We start from the raw sequence: 22,305 nt of genomic DNA on the forward strand, positions 1-22,305 counted from the left end.
CATTGCTGTACAAGGCAACAAACCATACAAGTACCTTCAGAAATGACTTCCTTATATTTAAATTTATATGCAATATCCACAAATTTGTCTTTTTCAGAAATGCTTTCCTTGCTACTGCCAGACTACATTTTATATACTCTCTAATTCGGCTATCGACAATTGTTACAAAAATAACAAAATTCATGTAATACTTTTGATGTCTAATTTCCTAATTCTCTCAGCAATCAGTCATTTAATTCGACCACATTGCAGTATCCTTGTTTTACTTTTGTTGATGTTCATCTTATACCCTCTTTGCAAGACGCTAACCTTTTTGTTCAACTGCTCTTCCAAGTGCTTCGTCGTCTTTAACAGTATTACAATGACATTGGAAAAACTCAAACTTTCTTCTTCCTGACTTTAATTCCCTTTCCAAATTTCTCTTGATTTACTGTTTGCTCAATGTGCAGACTGAAGAATATCGGGGATAGGTTACAATCCTATCTCACGCCTCTCTCAACCCCTGCTTCCCTTTCATGTCTTTCGAATCTCAAAAGCTGTCTGGTTTCTGCACAATTATGAATAATTGTTGGCTCCCTGTATTTTAATCCTGCTGTCGTCAAGGGTGTAATCCAATCAACATTGTCAAACGGTTTCTCTAAACCCACAAATGCTATAAATGTAAATTTGCCTTGTTTTAACCTATCTTCTAAACTAATTGACGAGTCAGTATTGCCTCGCGTGTTCCTGCAAGTGGCAGTGAAATCAAAACGAGACGGATGGAAAAAAGTAAATAGATTCTTTATTATTTCAAAAGTAATCGACATGACTGTTAATACGTTTATCCCACTGTCAGGCAAGACGGTCTATATCTTCATGGAAAAATATTTGCAGTGTCAACGGAACCATGATTGTACCCTAGAGTGCACCTCTTCGTCCGAAGCAAGTCGACAGCCATGAATGTCTGTCTTCAGCGCCCCAAAAAAAGGGAAATCGCACGGGGAAAGACCGGAACTGTCCGTGTAAGGGCTTCCAAGCGAAACTTGTGCAACTTAGCAGAAACAACAGGCACACCAGCTCTGGAAAAATTATGATGGCCTTTCACTTTGACTGAAACGGCCCGCTTCTCATTCATATTCTGGATGACGCTGCCACAATTAACGCACACCTTTATGTGAACATTTTGGAAAAAAATATAAGCGCGCCACCAAGTCCAAACTTCCAGGAACGTTGACGGACGGTATCATTCTGTTACAGGGTGATGCCCGCCCACATGCTGTCAAGGTTGTTTCGACTACGCTGCAGAAGTTACGCTGGGAAGTCCTTACACATCCTCCATTCAGTCCCGATCCCTCCTCATGCAATTTCCATAGTTCAGGAGCACTGAAGAAATCGTCTCTGGCAGTCAGTTTGCTTCGGACGAAAAGGTGCACGCCTGGGTATCGTGAGTCCGTAGGCAACCGCAAACATTTTTCCATGTAAGCATCGACAGCCTTGCCTCACAGTGGGGTAAATTTATTACCAGTTATGGTCATTATTTTTGCAAGACTAAATAGTTTACTTACTTATTTCCATCTTTCCATCTATCTCGTTTCAATTTGACTGCCCCTTACATATTTATCCTAACCCAAATTGAGTATCCCTGAGGTCGGCACCCACCAGTTCTTCTATTCTTTCGAAAATAATGTGTAAGTGTTTTCCAACCATAACTTATTAAACTGATATTTCGGTATTATTCACACGTGTCAGCACCTGCTTCCTTTGGAAATGGAATTACACTGACAGACAAAAAACGCAACACGACTTAAACGAAAATTACAGAATGGCACTAGTAGCGCTACTATGAGATGGAATCAGATTTGCTTTAAATACATGCGGTAAAGGACGTGCGCGCTAGTTGCCTTTGAGATAGGACGTGTTGAGTTCATTATCAGTCAAGAATACCATTAAGGCGACGCAAACGCGATTATCAACACCTCACTGAATTTGAACGAGGTCGTGTAATAGGGCTACGGGTAGCTGTATGTTGCTTCTGCGATACTGCAGAAATACTTGGCAGACGTGTAGTCACCGTACATGATTGCTGACAGCGGTGGTAACGACAATGTATAGTTGTAAGAAGATAGGCCTCCAGACGACCACGTGGCACTAACAAGAGGTGAAGATCGTGTTCGGCGTATGGCTCTGTCGCATCGTACTTCATCTGCAGTAACAGCTGGCACCACAGTGACCCAGTGAACTGTTACAAATCTGTTACTTCAAGTGCAGCTCCGAACCAGACGCCCTGTGGAGTGCATTCCACTGTTCCCAAATCAACATCATTTTCGACTTCAGTGGCGTCAAGCGAGAGCTTATAGGAGGTCAATGTGGAGGGCTGTTGTGTTTTCTGAAAAAAGCTGTTCTGCCTCGGTGCTGTAATCCGTTCATCATAATATAAACCTGATGTAAACAAACACAAACGCGATGATTGGTCAGAAGCTGTAGCACACGTACACTGGTGTTGTTACGCTCTTGGAAGTAGGTCCTACTTATGTATTAGATATCTTATTACTAAGTTACTCTAAATGAAACTAAGATATTCAAATGAATTAAAGCCATCAACGTTTCTCTTAATCAAGCTTTAGCTACGCAGTTTTTATTTCAAAAATGGTGTACAGTCACATCCTCTGCAATGTTGTACTCTGATTGTCGCGCTGTTAGTGTACAGCATGAAAATGGCTGAGGCTGCTTTCTGTTCCGTAGTGAAACACGCGCGTGGAACACGGTAAAAAGTGCCGAGAAATAGGTGTCTTTAATGTCTTCACACATTTACGGAGATAACCGGCTCTGAAGTTTTCCCAGCATGTATATACTGCAGTTGTTTATTATACCTAAATTGAACGTGAAGCACAGTTGGTAGCGTAATGGAATGTGAACCAAATGCGGTTATTCGTTCGTTAGTTCAAATCTCCCTAATATCATTTTTTTCTCATTCAGTTCATACCTCCATCTCGTAATTATGAAACGCATCATCATTTTTTATGAATAATGCATGTTTTCTTGTTTCTAACTACATACTGGACGCGAATTTCCTGTTTCCATTTCAAATACAAATTCTTAATTATCGATGTTTTATGAGAGACTTCATAAAAGTTGTTTAGATTAAGAAAACATAATTTAATTTTTAAGGCAAAAATGAAAAACCAAATCCTCTTTATTTGGACTATTTCCATCGTTTTATACCACAGAGGTAGATAAGTATCTTAGAAACATGAAAAACAATCATTTTCACAGCATAGAACACATCATACAAATGCTGCATTTTTACATTTGATACTGTACCATTACAATATGAACCCAACAGAACTGATCTGGAGCCAAGCTGCGGGATTTGGCCCGAGAAGTAACAAGACCGTTAACCTGATAGACATACTGGAACTACCGCACGCAGATTTTTCACACGTCACTGCCGAACGCTGGCGGGATATAGAACGGCTCGTCATAAAGGAAGAAGAGAAAATGCTGCGCCTGGTTGGCTTCGTGGATTCTGTTGTTGAGAGGTTCGCTATCAACGTAGCAAGTGACACTTCCAGGACTGAAATTTATTTCTCGGTTTCGGATCAGGAAGGAGCTAAGAGATTACCAGACGACTGACTGTAAGTAAAACCTTCAGTATTTAACTATACGGCGAAATCCTTCTCTTACGTTACACACAGCTTATGCAGAAAAATCACCCTGTGGTTAAATCAGGAATTTTCATCATTAATGTTTTTAATTTCAATAGTACGTTAGCTAAAAACGATAACGTGTTGCGGTTTTCGTCTAGTTGTCTAAGGAGCGTATTGAGGGAGATTTGCTGTGTATTATTTCATTCTGCTTAAAATTTAAATGACATTCGGAGCTGTATTGCTCCGCCACTCGTCTCTTTTTACGTTTGAACTGCAGCTGAAGGCGTCACTGCAGGCTAGCTGTACCAGCTGACCGGCCAGTGCTGTCCAAGTCAAATGCGCCGGTAAAGCTCTTGTCCCGTATTATCGCTAAGTCGATGTGCGCTTAACGCACAGCACGAAACGTACCCTTATTATCGTACTTGACAGTACCCGAGACAGCATGACTGCAGTCCCACGTGAAATGGAAATACAATGAGGTTCCAACGAATGCGGAAGAACACATAGTGCAATGTTTACATCAGGTTTATTCTTATGATGAACGGATTATAGTAATGAATGAGACCAGATAAGGATTTGTACTCAAATTGTCCACGTGCTGGACACACTGGATCTACACTTGGAGGTAAGGCTAGGCGCAAATTGAGACGCGTATAGCACGTGTGACGTGACACGACACTTCTGCGCGACACGCACGTGCCGCACGAGTCGCGCGGGTGCAGCGCATATTGCGACGCGCACACCATACTTGGCAAGCTCCGACTGGCGACGCTCTGCGCTGACAGAACCGAAGCGCGCACAACTTTGTTATCTTTCTCAAACGATTTTACAGGAACTATGTACTGAAAATATATGATTTTTGCCTTACTTGTAGCGTGACGAAGTGCCATCAACTCGCTAATGACCATTCTTATTGTGATGTTCACATTTTAGAAAGACACTACGTAAAATTCAAAAAGTTTGCAACGAAAATTAGGGGTCGCTATGATTTTGCGTTTGGTGCGTATTACACCATATGTTGCTGCGTGTGAAATTTAGCTAACATGCTGAATTTTTGTTTAGATTTGGCAAGAGGTCTCTATCTGCCTCCGATCTCGAGAAAATGGATCCCATGTAGAGCGCTCACTTCCGATCTCACGCCCACGAGAATGAAATACTCGCAACATCTCTCATATCTCCTGAACAGCTCGAGACATCGAAAGTTAGACGAATTATAGCACACAAGGAGGAGAGTGTTTGTCAATTCTTAAACACACGGAACTTTCTTATCTATGGCCATATATCTGTACTTATACGCCGGCCGCGGTGGTCTAGCGGTTCTAGGCGCGCAGTCCGGAACCGCGCGACTGCTACGGTCGCAGGTTCGAAACCTGCCTCGGGCATGAATGTGTGTGATGTCCTTAGGTTAGTTAGGTTTAAGTAGTTCTAAGTTCTAGGGGACTGATGACCACAGATGTTAAGTCCCATAGTGCTCAGAGCCATTTTTTGTACTTATACTTCCATTTTTATTTATTCTACTCCAGTGTCTGCAATTTTTTAAGAGTTATCGACAGCTAGCGAAACAAGAGCTTCCTAGTATGAAAATAAACACGAAATTTCTTCTTTTATGTTACTGAAAACCGACACTATGAGGTTTTTCGTAAGCTATTGAGCTCTGTGATTGCCAATTACTTGTTTAATGAGGCACTCCGTTTCGGAATTCTGTCTCAATAGCTGCTGTGAGATGAGTTTGGAAAATTAAACTGTGACAAAGGAAGTACAATTAAACCATTCACCAAGAGAAATGTGGCCGTTACTCACAAACGGTGACGTTTCTTCGAATGAGAAAAGATTAACAACTCACACAAAAATAGATTGCCAATTCCGTTGGAATTTTGGTGGAATCCACGTAACCCATCGTATTTTTAACACTGAGCGACTACAATGGAAACTTACCAAAGGATTTTATTCCTTCTCATGATCAGAGCAGTATTAAAACAATGACGAGCGTTCCTTCAGGCGGAATGATAGGCACATGCCAGATACTGGTTACTCACCTACGGCTTGTCAAACTGACAATGTGTGATCGCGAATAAAATAGTTGTTATTGATAAAAATAAACAACTGATCTGTCGCACAACACAATGGTCAGTGTATTGTCAGCAGCGGAGGATAATGCGCGCGACAGGAATGCACAAGCTAGCCATGTGTGCCTTGTGAGCTGGAGTTCGAAAAACATTGTCATGAAAGTAGATCTGCCTTTGTCAGCAGTACATTTCAACAAATCAAATACATCTAATCATACCACTCTTTTACGATATTCCTACTTTCGTAATAATACCGACCATTTTCTTCATTTATGTAGCCTGTTGTATAATTAGTTTATTAATGCTGATAATGTGCTCGCAACAATTGAAATGCTTTTTCTCATCACGGCGAACCAATTAAAACATTGTTATTTGTGACTGCTTTTCGACTGTTTCTAGCTTGCAGTGGAAACGTGACGTTCACAAGCATGTAGTACAGTGTGTCGTATTACAGTATTACATCCATACCAGAGTAATCACGGTGAGACTTCTATACGCCAGATCTTGGACGCTTTTTACCAGGAGCACAAAGGGATCACACCTGTCGAGATTATCCCTTTCTAAATTTTTGTAACAGATCGTACAGATACGCCAGCATACTAGTCAGCGAGAAGATAATCTTGTTTTACTTTCCTACCTTGATTCTTAATCACATGATTTTATAATATTCCTTGCTTTCTTATTCACTACCCTCTGTCCCTTCTTGCGATCTGAAAACATCGCGGAGGCATATGATACAATTCCAGCGGCCAATGACTCATCAGTTACTGAAGTTTGCATTTTTCTTGACAGAAGAGAAACAAAACAAAACTATACAGATATAAATAACAGAAAAGTATGATGTACTAACAAGAAAGATGGAGCGTTTAAACGGCGAAAAAAGAAACACTACCCAAAGGCAATGAAATTTAGTACACAGTAAGGCAAAATTTATCGTATGGGCAATATTAGCACTGCTCATACGCACCGTTCCGATGTGAGCATATGGCCGGGCTACTTTTCCCCTCCCCGCCTCAAATTTCCCACGGTGCTAGCGAGGCACGCGCGACGCGCGGCGCGAGAAACTGTGCCTCAACCACAACGCCGCGTGACCTGGCGCAGGCGCGTGTCGCGTCGCTTCGCAATTTGTGCGGTCCCATTTGAACCTGTGATGTTACAAAAACGCGCGCTGCGCTGCGTCGCGCCACACGCGCTATACGCGTCTCAATTTGCGCCTAGCCTAGGTCTGGCGTACGATTTCTTATGACAGTAGGAGCACCCTCGAGGTTATTCCACGCACGCTGACTGCAAAATGGAACGTCAGCCTGGTGATTCGACGTACTGTGGTGCCATACATGAACAGCATTCCAAGGGGTGTTTTGGTGTTTTCCAACAAGATAACGCTAGCCCAAATACCGCTGTTGTAACCCAACAGGCTCTACAGATTGTCGACATGTTGTCTTGGCCTGATCGATCGCCAGATCTGTCTCCAAACGAGAACACATGGGACACCATCGGACGATAACTTCAGCGTCCTCCACAAACAGCATTACCGTCCATCCCACAAACAGACATCCGGAACCTGTACAACACAATGCACACACTTTTGCATTCAATATTCTGGCTGTTACATCGGTAATTAATGTACAAGCATTTCACGTTTGCAGTGGCTTATCTCGTGCTTACATTAACCTGTAATCTTACAATGTTAATCACTTACATATGTTAAACAGAAGAATGTGGTACCGAAATTACATTATTCTACATAAATTATTTTGTGGTACTGTGATTTTTTTTCCGTCACAGTGTTACATTCTTCCTGAAGTCTTACGGTATTTCGCATGTTTCACGCATCATGTCCCTCAATAATCCTGAGGGAATGGCATCTACTTCAACGGTCTTGTTTCGACTTATTTGTTTCAGTGCAGTGTCAAATTCTTGTCGCACGATCATATCTGCCATCTCATCGTCATTTACATAATATTCCGTTTCTACTGTATAAAACCGTCCTCAAGTTCTTTTCTCTTGTAAAGCCCATCGATACACTCCTTCAGTCTATTAACTTTGCTTCTTTACGTAGTGCAGGCTCGCCATCGGACCTAATATTCATATAGGTGATTTTCTTTTGTCTTAAGGTATTGTATCAGATCAAAACTATTCGGGCACCTATTAATAGTCCGCAGCTCGTGGTCGTGTGGTAGCGTTCTCGCTTCCCGCGCCCTGGTTCGATTCCCGGCGGGGTCAGGGATTTTCTCTGTCTCGTGATGACTGAGTGTTGTGTGATGTCCTTAGGTTAGTTAGGTTTAAGTAGTTCTAAGTTCTAGGGGACTGATGACCATAGATGTTAAGTCCCATAGTGCTCAGAGCCATTTTTTTTAACCTATTAATATCAGTATGGTGAGGTGTCCGCAAGTTACCGTTACTCTACTGTATACAGTACACAATGCTGTAAAATTTTTCAATATCCTTCCGGATTTAGCCTTTTCTTAAGCGCAATAAGGGCACCATACACTAAGCACGGAAAACACGCCCATGGCGTGACATCATCTCCTCCATGCTTTGCTGTTGGCACTACACATTATGGTTGATAACGTTATCCAAACATTTGTCAAATCCAAGCACTTCCACCCGATTGCCACAGAATACAGCACGACCTACCACTCCAAATCACTCGTTTCTAGTTAGCCACTGGATTGTTGTGTCTGTCTTTAAACCGCCTTATGCGTCACTTAGCACTGACTACAGAATTGTGAGGCTTATGAGGAGCTGCTCGACCACTACATCCCTTTCTTTATAATCCCCTACACACAGTCACTGTGCCAGCTGAACTGCCGGTAGCACTTTGGAACTCACAAGTCATTCCTTCCGCGGATTTCATGTGATTTTTTACAACTACCCTTCGCAATGCTCGTCAGTTCCTGAGTGAGGTGGCAGTATTTTGGCACCTTACAAGGATTCCGTCCCACTCCCATACATGCAATTCTATAGTGATTAGACATTTGCTGACAGGCCTAGAACCGTTTATTAAAAGTAAAGAATATGACTAACTTCTTCAAGTACACCAATATACTAATACTTGTAGCTCACTTATTTGTTGGGTGATGGCCTTTTATATGGAACGGCTGTGTAAGCTTAGTGAAGCCGTGGGCCAGAGGCTGCACAATGGGCCGGGGCCAGACAAGGAGCCTAGGGGTGTCTCAGGGCGGCAGTAGCTGGTTCTTGGAGGGACGCTCGCCTTGGGCGGTCGCCGAAACGCAGAACAGTGTATGTATGTGGTCACCGACCCGGCTGACGGCCGAAGCGCCGGGCTGAGGGCCGCAGCGCCGAGTTTTACGAGAGAATCGGCCTTTGTACGAAGTGCGAGAGCCTCCAGTGACCGGTGCAGGCTGACTGGCGCCATGTAGTCGCGGACGCAAACAGGCAAATTGGAAGCGGCCAGGCGACAGGCTGGCGCCTCGAGCCGTTAGCTGTTTAGGCACGTACACCGGACTTGTTCCTGCGCGAAATTTCGAGCCGGACGTTCCGGACTGGCACATTCGCTTATAGCGTTGGTAGGAGGGATGCCTTATGGAAAACTCGACGAAAACTTGAGTGTGATTTGCCGGAACCGTTTAGTATGATGAGAGAAAGAGCGTTCACTGTGCTTTGTAAGCTACGATTCGCCCGTCTGTACCTAGGGGAAGGTAAGAAGAGGCGAGCTGGTGAACCGGCAGTTTTAGTTACAAGATTCCTGTTTGAACTCTGGAAGGAGCGGGAGACCCTCAGCTCTCAAAAGAGCAGGAACATTTTCTTGTCTTTGCTCATAAGCGCACTGAAGAATTTTGTTTTAGACTCAGTGCGACGGAGAACTTCTGTATTAGAGATCAGTAAGGGCACTGTATTTTACTGTACGTTTAACGACGATACTGTACTCCGCCTTGTTTTGGGAGTCCTCTTCTTGCACCTGACACAGTTCTTGGGAGCACTTTGCTGTTATTCACTTGCGCGTAAGATGTTACTGAATTCTGAATTCCGCAAAAAAATGGTACAAATGGCTCTGAGCACTATGGGACTTAACATCTGAGGTCATCAGTCCCATAGAACTTAGAACTACTTAAACCTAACTAACCTAAGGACATCACACACATCCATGCCCGAGTCCGGATTCGAACCTGCGACCGTAGCGGTCGCGCGGTTCCAGACTGAAGCGCCTCGAACCGCTCGGCCACACCGGCCGGCCCTGAATTCCGCCTTGTGCTGGGAGTTCGAGTCTTACGTTTATTGTTGACAGTAAAGTGACAACATTCTGCTTTGATTTAGCAGTTACAGATAGCAGCCTGCCGTCTACGGTCTTAGGTTTCAGATCTCACCACATTTGCGGATGTGCAGCTTTGTCACGAGCGGCAGTTACACTAAGTATGATCATTGCATTCACCCAGCACGCTTTTGCTATGGTGATACAGCCAACGGCACTATCTTCTTAGGGCAGATAGAGAGTAAATTGGTGGGATGATGTATAAAGGTTAGTCCACTGAGGTTACACGCCGATCAATCGACTCGAGTATCTTCTAGTTTTTGGTACAACAGACTACCGCGTAACTTTCTGAAAAGTGAATGAAATAAATTATTCTGTTGAACTGGAATGAACTGTTTTGTTAAATATTCTCTTTTATGTTTGTTAAAAGCCACGACAATTTTTTCTCAGGGCGCTATTCCGTATTCCAACGTGAAGACACCCGTCTTACGATGGATGAAAAAAAATTTTCTGTAATGTTACGCTATAAGCCAATTAAACAGTGCTAAATACTTCCTTTTTCGTTAGGCTCGATGCTCCAGTATAGCTGCCTATGTGCAATGACAGCGTATGCATTTAAAGAAAATATCTTTCAATAAAACTGTACCTCTGGCCTAAAAATTGAATTGGAAAATATTACAAGACTCCGTTTTGTATTTATTGAGATTAATCACTTCAATACTTTCAGAATTAAATGACTATTAAAAAGGTTTTCATCATTTTATCATAAAAGGCGTCGCTTCAACAATGCACTTACACAAATTGGCCAGGGCAACATTTAATTATTACATAACTAAATCATAAATAGGGAAGGTACTTTCTTGCTACTAACAAAAACACACTCTACAGTAATTATTTGGATACATATTTAACAAAAATTATAATAACGCTACAGATAACCTTATTAATTACAGACCGTGATTTACAAGTGTCCGTCAGCTAGAACATCAGAACCAAGAAGACACAGAAGACAATGAAACAAAAAAAAAAAGTGCTTTTCTTTTATACCACTAGACAAAGAATACAATTAATACTATTCTAAGAGCGCATATAGTGCTTCTTTATGGCTGAATATCGATAAGTTAATTTTGTACTACTACTTTTTCCGGAGGCTATGCTATAAGACGAAGTCAGTCACATTGTGTAGTATTTCTCAGATCGCGTTGACCACTTTGGGCAGAAGCAGGCAGAAGTTTCCTAATATTAGTTAAGTCAATTTATTTCACAACTGTTTGAGTCCACAAGACATGTACCGCCGTAAATTTCTGGGCTGTTATTTAAAATAAATTATACAGTGAACACTAACATTTGTCCTTCCAGTGGCATTATAATTTATCCTTGATCTTTCTTTCATTGATACGAGGGTTGTTTTTTAAGTAAGGGCCGTTTTTATTTTAAAAAAAAGATACAAATACTTTTGTAAAAAAACTTTTATTTTCTGATTCTACACGCTTTTAACTATTTTTCTACATAGTTGCCTTGTTTATTTAAGCACTTGCCATACCGTACAACAAAGTTTTTAATTCCCTCTTCAAGGAATACGGCCGCCTGCTCCGACAGCCATGAGTTCACGGCCGCTTTCACTTCATCGTCGTCATTGAAGCGCTGCCCGCCAAGATGGTGTTTCAGGTACCGGAAAAGGTGAAAATCGCTAGGAGCAAGGTCGGGGCTGTATGGTGCATGGTCCAAACCTTCCCAGCCAAAAGAATCAATCAAATCCCGAGTCTTTTGAGAGGTGTGAGGCCTAGCGTTATCGTGCAGGAGCAAAACTCCTTTTGTTAGCACGCCGCGCCTTTTGTTTTGAATTGCTCTGCGGAGCTTCTTTAGAGTTGCACAGTAGGCATCTGAGCACAGCGATGCGTACACGTCAGCTACAGAGCTGTAACTTGCATCAGTGTGAACGGGAAGGATGCCGGTAACTGGCGCGGTGGCTTGTTGCGGCGTCCGCGCGAACTACGGGACTATACGCGCGAACGGCCCTTAAAAAACAACCCTCGTATGATTGTTTTAATTTGTGTTCTGACAGTAGCCACAGGCGGTACGTATGAGCGATAGGGCCAGATTTCAAGATCGCGATAATTTAAAGTTTCCTTTGCCCACATTAGCACTGACGGGTCTCCCTACCCGGTTATCTTGAAACTCCACAGTTGAGAGGTAGGAAAGTACTCGCAAAAATTATGCTGTACCAAACTCGCACAATACACGAGCGAGGGTGCATTAGACCTGTTCGTCAGTACACGAGGTATTTTGGTCTTCATTTAGCTGTGGTTGCTCCTTCGCGTTTCTATTTCACAATCACATCGCCAGTAGTGGACATGGACAGGCTTAGAAGGTTGAAATCTCCCTGACGGATTTGTTACTCGGGTAACATGCAATAGCTATTCAAACAAATTTCGGGCTTCTACCCGGTCGTCGTGTAATTCATCCCACGATGTTTCGACTAGGCGCCTTCCAGCCATCGAGTCATCGAAGACTGACGAAAACTTTCTCCATTCGGCAATATTCAGCGCGCTACGAGTGCTCCGCGCTTGCGTCAAAATCAAATTGACAGACGGATCACACTTACCGGCGGCAGCGCCCTCGTTGGTGGATCCGCGAAACTCAGATATCCTCTGCATTACCGCTCTACGCGGCCGTTGGTACACTCTGTCGTCTTCAATTAGAACGAATCGTGGAGATGATGGGGCTCCATGCACTGTCCAAGTGGTAACCACAAACAGGGTCATCAGCTTTCCCCCAGGCGTATTTCAACGTATTCTTTAATAATGGAATCTCAAAAAGACGTTGCTGTGGTCAGAATCATAGTTCTGTCACACTCCATTGAATGTCAAGTGGAAATACAGTGTTCAGCAACACCGGAATTGCTTGGTTGCAAAAGGCGAGGGCAAAGTTGATGTTCAGTGCAGTGTTCTTCCACAGTGCGTGTGGTCTGTCCTATGTCAACCACACCACACTGACAAGGTATTTCGTCAGTTCCGGCCTTCCACAAGAACACGTCGTCTTTCACTGATCCCAAAAGGTCTGCAGTCTTAGATGGTGGACGGAAAATCACCTTCACCTGAAATTTCCAGAGGATTCCTGCTATTTTAAACGAAATGTTGCTCTCAAACGGAAGAAATGGCAAAGATTTTGAAGGCCTTACAGCCTTGGTGGTACACAACCATGTGGTCTTAACCTCTTAATGACCTACTGCGGTATGGAGGAGGAATTCAATAATGCAGAGGTTGTCCGTTGCACACGTCCTGTGGGGTCGTAATGAATCCGCCTACAGGTAGAATCACGTAGAACAGACCATTCATCTTATCATCATACACACTACGAGGTAACAAAACCGCTGCATTATCTTTGTCAGCGTTCAGTACCATTACATCAGGGTCCTCTCTTTGAGGGGCCGGCCGGTGTGGCCGAGCGGTTCTAGGCGCTACAGTATGGAACCGCGCGACCTTTACGGTCGCAGCTTCGAATCCTGCCTCGGGCATGGATGTGTGTGATGTCCTTAGGTTAGTTAGGTTTAAGTAGTTCTAAGTTTTAGGGGACTGATGACCTCAGAAGTTAAGTCCCACAGTGCTCAGAACCATTTGAACCATTTCCTCTCGTAGATTTCGCAGTTCAGTCCTTTCTGCAGAGGTTAAGTAACTAGGTTGAGGAGGAGCTTTTAAAAGAGTACGGCAAGTTCCTCCTCTTATTTCTTCTGCAGCATCCTAAGGAAGCGGTCGTACAGCTTCTTCACATTCAATGACCAGTCCACGTTCGACGTCACTGAGCTCTCATGACTAGCTCAATCTGCCGTTACTGCATCCCTATTGAAAACACAATACTCCCCGCCTCCTTTTTCACTGGCAGGTCCACCTCTCGTGACATCTAGTGATCAATTCCGCACACTTCCACAGCCTTGAATTTCTCCTCTAGCCATTCCGCCTTAGCCATTTTGCACTTTCTGCCAATCTATATTTTGAGGCGTCTAAATTCCCGTTCCCTCACTTAATATGCTGCACTTTTATTTTTTTCTCCTTTCGTTAGTTAAATTCAGTATATCCTGTGTTATCTAGGGATATCTGTTAGGCTTTGTATTTTTACGTATTTAATCTTCTGCTGCCCTATTTCTCCTCTCAACGCGTTAATATTGAAGCGCTCACTTATTAAAATATTTGGATTACTATGCTGTGATCGGATGAATTTCTTATTGAAACCCACTAGCTATAGTAGTCCGTAATATTTTAGTAAGTGTGGCGTTTCCGGTCATTAAATTTTACATTTAACCCTACAGACTGTTTTTTGATGCCAACAGATCAGATCAAATTTTTGTTGGCATTTTTTTCGCGTATAAACACGTGTAACGCGGGCTGGTGGCGGTGCGCAGGTCCGCGTGTACCAGGTGGAGGACGAGGCGTCGCTGGAGCGGCCGGACACGCAGCGGCTGCTGAGCGTGCAGGCGGTGGGCGCGCGCGGCCACGGCTGGCTCGTGTTCAACGTGCGCGCCGCCGTGCAGTCCTGGCTGGCGGGAGAGCCGCGCCTCGGCCTGCTGCTCGCGGCCACCACCCTCGACGGCCGGCCCGTGCGTCTGCGCTGGGCGCGCCACAGCCAGCGCAGGCAGCCGCTGCTCGTGCTCTTCGACGATGACGATTCCGCCGCTGTTCCTCCTGTTGGCGATCCTACGTCGCTTTCTTATCGCCGAGCAGGTGAGTGTCAAAGTCATACAGCGCTTACTGCTGGAAATTATTCCGCATTTTAAACAAGAACACCGCTTTTGTTGATGCTGGAAGACACTGAAGGATACACGTCTGCTTTTCAAACCTCCATACTACTAATAGCGTCCATCTTCAGTCTCACTGTTCTCTGAATGAAATTTCGCTCTGCAGCAAAGTGTGTGCCGAAACTGCATCGCAAATTAAAACTATGTGCCGGTCTGGGACTCGAAACCGGAACGTTTGACTTTCGACGGTAACTGCTCTGTCCACTGGGGTATCCAGGCACGACTCACGGCCTACTCTTACAGCTTTACGTCGGCCAGTGCTTCTTTCCTACCTTAGGAACTTAACAGAAGTTCTCCTGCAAACGTTACTGGACTAACACTGCTGCAACAAAAGATATTGCAGAGAAATGGCTTACGAGGAGACAGTCTCAACTTGGGGTCATGTGTTTTAAAGCCTTTTAGGATTAGAAAGTACTCGTTTTAAGTAAATTAAACACCCTTTTGGCCGCCAACGCTCCGCCGTTTACGAGGAAAATCGGTCTGAATAACGTGACGCGACTCATAGACCCGTACTGTTACAAGTATAGTGCGCGCAAAATGTCGTGGCCGCTAAATGCGCAGTCGACTAGGGAAGCGTGGGGAGAGTGGCAGTGGTGAGGGGTCGCTCAGAGTGCTGTAGGTGAAATGTCGAGCTGTGGACGTGAAGTGCCGTTCTAAACTGAAGCCCACATTCACATTTTTTGGAAATATTTAGCGGGGCCCCTCCACGCCCACACTTGCATGGTTACCATTCAAAAACATTTGTCACCTCTTCTTTGGTTGGTATCTAAAAAGAATTCCCACGAAAATGCAGCGATTTATTTTCGCCTGGTTTGTTAACGCCCCTGTTTTAATAAAAGACCAGAGGTAAACAACAACACGCAAAGATTCTATCATGATACATTCCTTGATTATGAATCAATTAAGCGCACCAGTATTTCAGAACCGGGGCCCTGCAGTTTTGAGTGTCAACGTAGATGCTTTCCTGTGACGGTCGTAAAAAAACGTTGGAGTGCGAGGGCACTGCATTTATATAATGTGCATGGTGTAAACACAATTTGTGTTTCGCATGCATCTACGACAAGTACCATCGACATGAATGTAGGGGCTGTGCTCCAGACGATGGCAGCGATGGCGAGTAATAACGCCATCACAAATGAAATATATTGCACATTTTTATAAAATTTTATAATAAATAGTTGTAAATAATTAAGATTAACAGCGTTCCAATCCACAGATTAGTCGACAAAATCGTGGAAGAATGAGTAATATGTCGTCAGATCGTAATAGAAAAGAGAAAAAGGAAAGAAAGAAACAGAACCTCCGAGGCCGGGAACCGAACACCCCGGCTGGTAATAGGGTGCTCATCTTCTGAACCACGCAACCTTGGCGATAGCTTCCCCAACAGCGCAGGTAAATGAATCGCGTCACGTTTTTCAAACCGATTTTCGTCGGAAACGGCTGAGCGTTGGCGCTAAAAGGGTGAGGCAGGGGTCTTTAGTTAACTTACGAGTACTTTACTATCCTAAAAAAGGCTTTAAAATCCATGACCCCAAGACAGGAACGTCTCCTTGTTAGCCACAGCTTAGGGGGATTGTTTCCAGGATGAAATTTTCTTCATAAGGTCCACCATTTCCGAAAATGATTTCTGACTACATTTTTTGGACGCTCTGGTTTACGAGAGAGAAAATATCTGCCTGGATTTGGAACCACAGAATGGGACGTTACTCCCTGAAATCTCTCAGGTAAACTGTAGGAAATAATTTAATGACTGAACTAAGATCGAAACGCGTTTCTCCTCTTCCTAAATCTCCGTTGTACACATTCAGCATGCAATTTAGTGTGCTTTATACCTGTTAATTAAATACATCTAGTGAAGCTATGCATTAATGCTCAAGTTTCTTCGAAAACATACGAGGTACGATATTTCTGACACGATTTTCTACAAACTCTTGGCTACTGCTATATGAACAGAACTCCTCTGACAGCTTTTCGTTCTGTCGATGGATCCCTCAAGGATAGTAAATGAGAGTGAACCTTTCGAAACACACGAGAAGTTCTCGGTGCATTTGTCGATGCATTTCTGGTGAAGCACACCTTAAGAGACACTCGAGAATGTAAACACTGGAGAGTACGACCACATCAACAGGTTAGTACTCTTACGGAATGGGACAACAGGTTGGGTCGTAAACGGAGGTGTGGCACACGTGCTAACTTGTATACCTACAACAGAAAATACGAGGAAAGTTCGATTATTCGATCTGGGTTTTGTCACTCGTTTGGCGTTAAGAAAAATTAATATAAAATGTTGTTAGTGCATACTGATGATCTTGAAAACGAAGTCGTACGCCTGAACATTTTTTAGGTAAGTCACAGAAAACGAAGTCCGATCTGTTACCTGTATATTGTTTTTGAAATGCCTTGAATCGCCATTTGAAAACCCAGGAAATATTTCAACTCAGTCCAGCAACTAGCAGCTCTTCTTCGTTGGTTACTAGTGCAGGTATGACAAATAACTGTAGTAAGTTATTTTCTGAGGGTAATTTTGATATAAGCGTTCAGGATTAAATATTTCGACTGCGTCACACTGAGTACGGTATGCGTTAGTTTTCTTTATAGTAACCTTACGTAATTACTTCCTACATCTACTATAACTGACATACACTAAGTGTAAAATGCATTCGCCAAACTGACTATCGTTGCATATGTATACATCACTGCGTCAGTATCAACATGGAGAGACCTCTGCAAAACCAGAACTGTGACTTTTATGTATAAAAAATAGACACAACGTACGTTTTGATACTAAGCGCCATCGTAAGCACGTACTATCTATCTTCTGCACGTCTGCTCTTTGAGAGAATTTATTTGTTGATTCTACCAGCTTGGATGTCTCTACCGTCAATATTTTGGATCAGGCGTTTGGAAGTACCGTTATCATATTACTTTTATTTGCATTATGGTTGTTTTTAATGCAGGTTTCTGTGATGTTCCACAAAATTTCAACATACGTAAATCACGATACTTGAGTGTCTTTAGCTGAATTTTTTTTTTTTACGGGAACTATATTTTAGAATTTGCTGTAGTATTCTTAGTACCACTGTCCTTTAGAAAGATAACGTTACCATACAGTATGTGGTATAGTTCCATATGTACCACTGATTGCAACCCAGTCAAGTTGTTTTTCGCGTTTACGCACGCTTGCTTCAGTATATCCAAGCGTGTTGCCCATTTATCATTCAGTGACATGCCAGGGCCGATACCAAACCAACTTACCACACACCCCCAAACAAGCAGCTAATTGCCTCCGTACATTATGGTTGGAATTCTTGTACGTAAGCTGCATATCTGAATGTACTAGGTTAAGTTAAAAATGTAATGTTATTCAGCGAACTAAATAAAATCTTCGATATACAAAAACATATTGCTTTCATTAAGAACTGACTTTATTATATTATTAGCGTACCCGTCAATGCTTTGCAATTGCTAAATATATATGAGAATTGGATATGTACCCTAAACTCCTTCCATCCTTTCACTCTGCCCATTTTCTCCTCCCTCTTCTCTTTGTTCATCACCTCCTGCTTCCGCCTCTGCCTGTGCATCCCCTTCTTCCTCTTCTCTGTGTCCATAACCTCCCATCCTCTTCTGCCTCTCTGTCCTATTACCCCTCTTTCTGTCCTTGAGCCTGTTTACTGTCACTGTAACCAAAAACTTGATTGATAACTGAAGTCGCTAAAAAGAATAGGTAAATTGGTTTGAAATATTGGTAAATGTGGCATGAGAGACACGTTTTCTGCAGTTGGATCTCTGAGGTTAGTAACTTCAATGACAGTACTTAGCACAATTTTAATCTGTGAATTGGCAGGATTAAAAAGTTTCAGATTATTCAGATTCGGTAGCAGTATTCTAATCATAAGCCGGTAAATCATAAATATTGCTTTCCTGTTTTCTGTTAAAACCGACTGTGCAGAAGAAAACAAAACAGCACATTGTAGTGTATATTGCTGAAAATTAAACGTCTGTTTATATATTGTTAGGGTATCCTGTAAGAATTCGATGTAAATGAATCAAGAACTTTTCGAGGTTTTTGGTAACAACGTTTCCCCTTTATATATCGCATACATATTTATATATTATATACAGCCTATGTCCAACTGAATGTTCATTAAAGTATCGTATAAAAATCTGAAGTAAACTGGTAAAGATCTCTGAGATTTTTGGTAACAATGTTTGCCTTTATGTACCATATATATGACCTCGATCTGACCGACTGCTCATACTGTACTGTGCAAAAATTTGAAGTAAATTGATGAAGATCTTTGAGATTTTTGTTAACAATGTTTCGATTTTATATATTACATGTATATTTCTACAGTATGTATATATATTAAAATATACAAATATATAGCCTATATCCGTCCGAATGTTCATTAGAGTATTGTGTAAAAACGTGAAGTAAATTCGTCAAGTATCTTTCGAGACTTTTGTTAACAACGCTTCCCTTAGTATAGTATATGTAGGAAGTCTCTCCAAGAGTCGTCAGCTGCATTTTCTCTGATGTTTCGGCAGATATTTGCAGTTTCGTTTCTGTATTGTGTAGCTGGAGTCAGCCCAAACACTGCCCATCACGTCATTCATGTGACGCCCAGCGTCGATGGGTAGCATCGGTTTGTTTCTCATTATGAATAAAATGATTTTTGAAGCAGAATTTTAAGTGCCCATTCCGGTAGAGCTGCCTCATATTAGTTTTGTGCGGTATTCATTTTATCGATATGAATTAACAGGAACGGTAAAAGACGATGAATACCTAGAACTCCAGAAACGACTGAACTGTTTCTGCATGACGGTAGCAGTTGGAGCTGTTGGAGTACTGGTTATTCTACGTGTTTTACTGTCCCAGTTAATTTATACTGATAAAGAGTATATTCGCACTACTCATTTGGGCCCACTGTGTCGAAAAGGCACGTAAAATTCCTCTTCAAAAATAATTTTTCCTTTGTAACAGGAAACTAATCGACGCTTTCGTCTACACTGTGTGTCGCATGAATGACGTGAGTAATATTTGTTTGGGCTGACGCCAGCCACACAATACAAAAATTAAATTGTAAATACCTGACGACGCTTAAGAGACACACGCTATGTATGTTTATATACCATACATATTAAAAAAACAGGTAGTCAATGTCCGCCCAAAAGATTATTGGAGTATCGTGTAAGTAAATCGGTTAGGCACTTTTAGAGATTTATGATAATAATATTAAATATCGCCCTGTCTTTGTATGGTAGTACAGAATTTATACTCGTACTAGCGAACCCAGCAATGCTTCGCAATTACTAAATATGTATCGGAATTGGATATACGTTCTGGATCTCCCTCCACTCTCTCTCTGTCTGTCGCTTGCTCCCCTCTCTCTCTGTCCATCTCCTAATCCTCCATTCCCTCCTCCCCATATCTCGCTCGACGTTCTCCTCGCTCCTTTTGTCTGTCCATCTCCTTACCTCTCACTACGTTCATTTCCTCCTCCCCCTTCTCTGTCCGTCTCCTCCCCCCCCCCTCCCTCGCTGTCCTTGAGCCTTGTATATTGTTATAGCCAATGAACAGTTGATTGGAACTGAAATCACTTAAAATAAATGGGTAAATCGGTTGGGCTCAGTAGTATAGGGGCATGAGAGATCTCTCCTGCTGCTGGGCCTGTGACGATAGTAGCTTCGATGACAGTATTTTTGCTTAGTGGGTAGGATTACAAAGTTTCGCCCAATATGGATTCCGTGGTAGCATTCTAATCATAAGGTGACAACTTTGCTTTTAAATAACAAATGTGTGGAACAATATATACAGTACATGGGAGAAACAGTTGGTTTTATCTTTATCCGTTTCCAAGATACAGAGGTCCAAAGTTACCCTACTTCTAGACGTAATAATCCGGTATAAGGCGAAATCTAAATAATAAATAACCGTGCAAATTGCTCAAATTTTAAAGGCGTATTCTCCGGGCATTTATGCAGAAGAACCTTCTTCCTGTTTTCAAAAGTCTGTTACCGAGAAACAACCCAAAAACTCATATCTTGGGCACCAAAATCCAGCCGCGGATTCCGAGAATGCTATGCATAGCAAATGGCTTAATTTTTCCGATATATTCCTACGATCCCGATATTGAACAACCTTCAAAATTAGAATGAAATTTTCACTCTACAGCGGAGTGTGCGCAGATATGAAACTTCCTGGCAGATTAAAACTGTGTGCCGGACCGAGACTCGAACTGTTCGGCACACAGTTTTTATCTGCCAGGAAGTTTCAACCTTCAAAATTTTCTTCATATCTATATCCGTTTCCGAGATATTGACGTTCAAAGTTATCCTAATTGTACACGTAAATCTGGTGTAAGGTGAAAACGTACTTTATAAAGTGAGGTAGCAAATATGCTGTAAGTGTCTTCGTTATCAGCTGGGAACTCCATGTTGTAGTACTGGAGCACATGCAAAATTTTTTTTGCATTTAAAATCTGGTCTAGGAAAAGAAGGGAACAAGCGGAAAAATGCTCCTATCGGAGCACAAATAATGCGAATATGTTCCTGTTTATTTAAAAGACTGACTGAAATGTGGTGTACCAGCTGCCCACTTCTACCTTGCTCACCACCTGTTAAAAATTTTGCAAACATTTTGGCATGCGAACATATTTGCGCTTTTTTGAGCTGAGAGAGAAGAAGACAGTGGCACTGGCAAACAGAAGGAAAGCTAGTAAATACTGGAAGATAGTATACAGTCTTTGTGCTATAGGAAGAGCGAAGGAGACAATAGCAGCGTGAGAGAGAGAGAGAGAGAGAGAGAGAGAGAGAGAGAGGGGGGGGGGGACAATGACACTGGAACATAGTTGACAATGACAGAACAGTGCTAGGGAAAGCGTGAAGGAGACAGTACCAGGTAAGGACGAATAAAGAGAAAGACAAAGTGGAAGTGCATGAAAGTCAGAGATGATGAGGGACACTGTATATGACAATGACAACGGGGAAGGCAGAGATAATGGCAGTGAGAAGAGACAGCAGCAGTAGGAAGGAAGGAATGAAGTTTACATATCTTTAACATATTGCAGCGTGTCAGCAACTGTGAAATGTACAGCAAATAAACAATTTTTTCAGCCTTCAGTTGCAAGATAATTTTACTCGTTTACCTAGGTTTCGATTCCAGTAATGGAATCTTCTTCAGAACCTATAAATTAAGCCACATACGGACATATATTACTCACTAAAATGCATTATCAGTCTAATGATTGAATAATGAAGAAATTGTGATACTTACAAAAAATGAAATTATTTTGTGAGTCAATCACTGGCCATGTCACAGATTAAAAATTAAAACATTAAAGACGCATAATCATAAGATTATGTCAGTCAAAATTAAAACCATTAGGGCGAACGTAGACGGAGCTGCGCCGGCCATAAATCAGGACCACACGTAAGCGGCTCGAAAACTAGGCGTCGTGAGCAGTTACGCGGCGAGGCTCGGCCGCGGCCAAGCGCATGCGCAAGCGCAAGCGCAGGGGCGAGAGACAAACTGTCTCAAAATTACTTAGAGCAAATATACATATAAACAAAATGTGACTGAAAGCTGTCCTACAATTGGACAAA

The 22,305-nt window shown here is 42.5% G+C and overlaps 1 protein-coding gene across 1 annotated transcript in view; it reads left to right on the forward strand.

Moving 5' to 3' along the window:
• LOC126158410 (bone morphogenetic protein 8B-like) overlaps positions 1–22,305 on the forward strand; it is a 151,609-nt gene that overhangs the window by 51,501 nt on the left and 77,803 nt on the right. Inside the window, exon 4 of the mRNA XM_049916441.1 lies at positions 14,305–14,623. Within this exon, the coding sequence (XP_049772398.1) occupies positions 14,305–14,623 (319 nt within the window). The remainder of the gene's footprint in view (positions 1–14,304; positions 14,624–22,305) is intronic.

Source organism: Schistocerca cancellata, chromosome 2 (genome assembly GCF_023864275.1).
Source record: "Schistocerca cancellata isolate TAMUIC-IGC-003103 chromosome 2, iqSchCanc2.1, whole genome shotgun sequence".
Taxonomy (NCBI): Eukaryota; Metazoa; Arthropoda; class Insecta; order Orthoptera; family Acrididae; genus Schistocerca; species Schistocerca cancellata.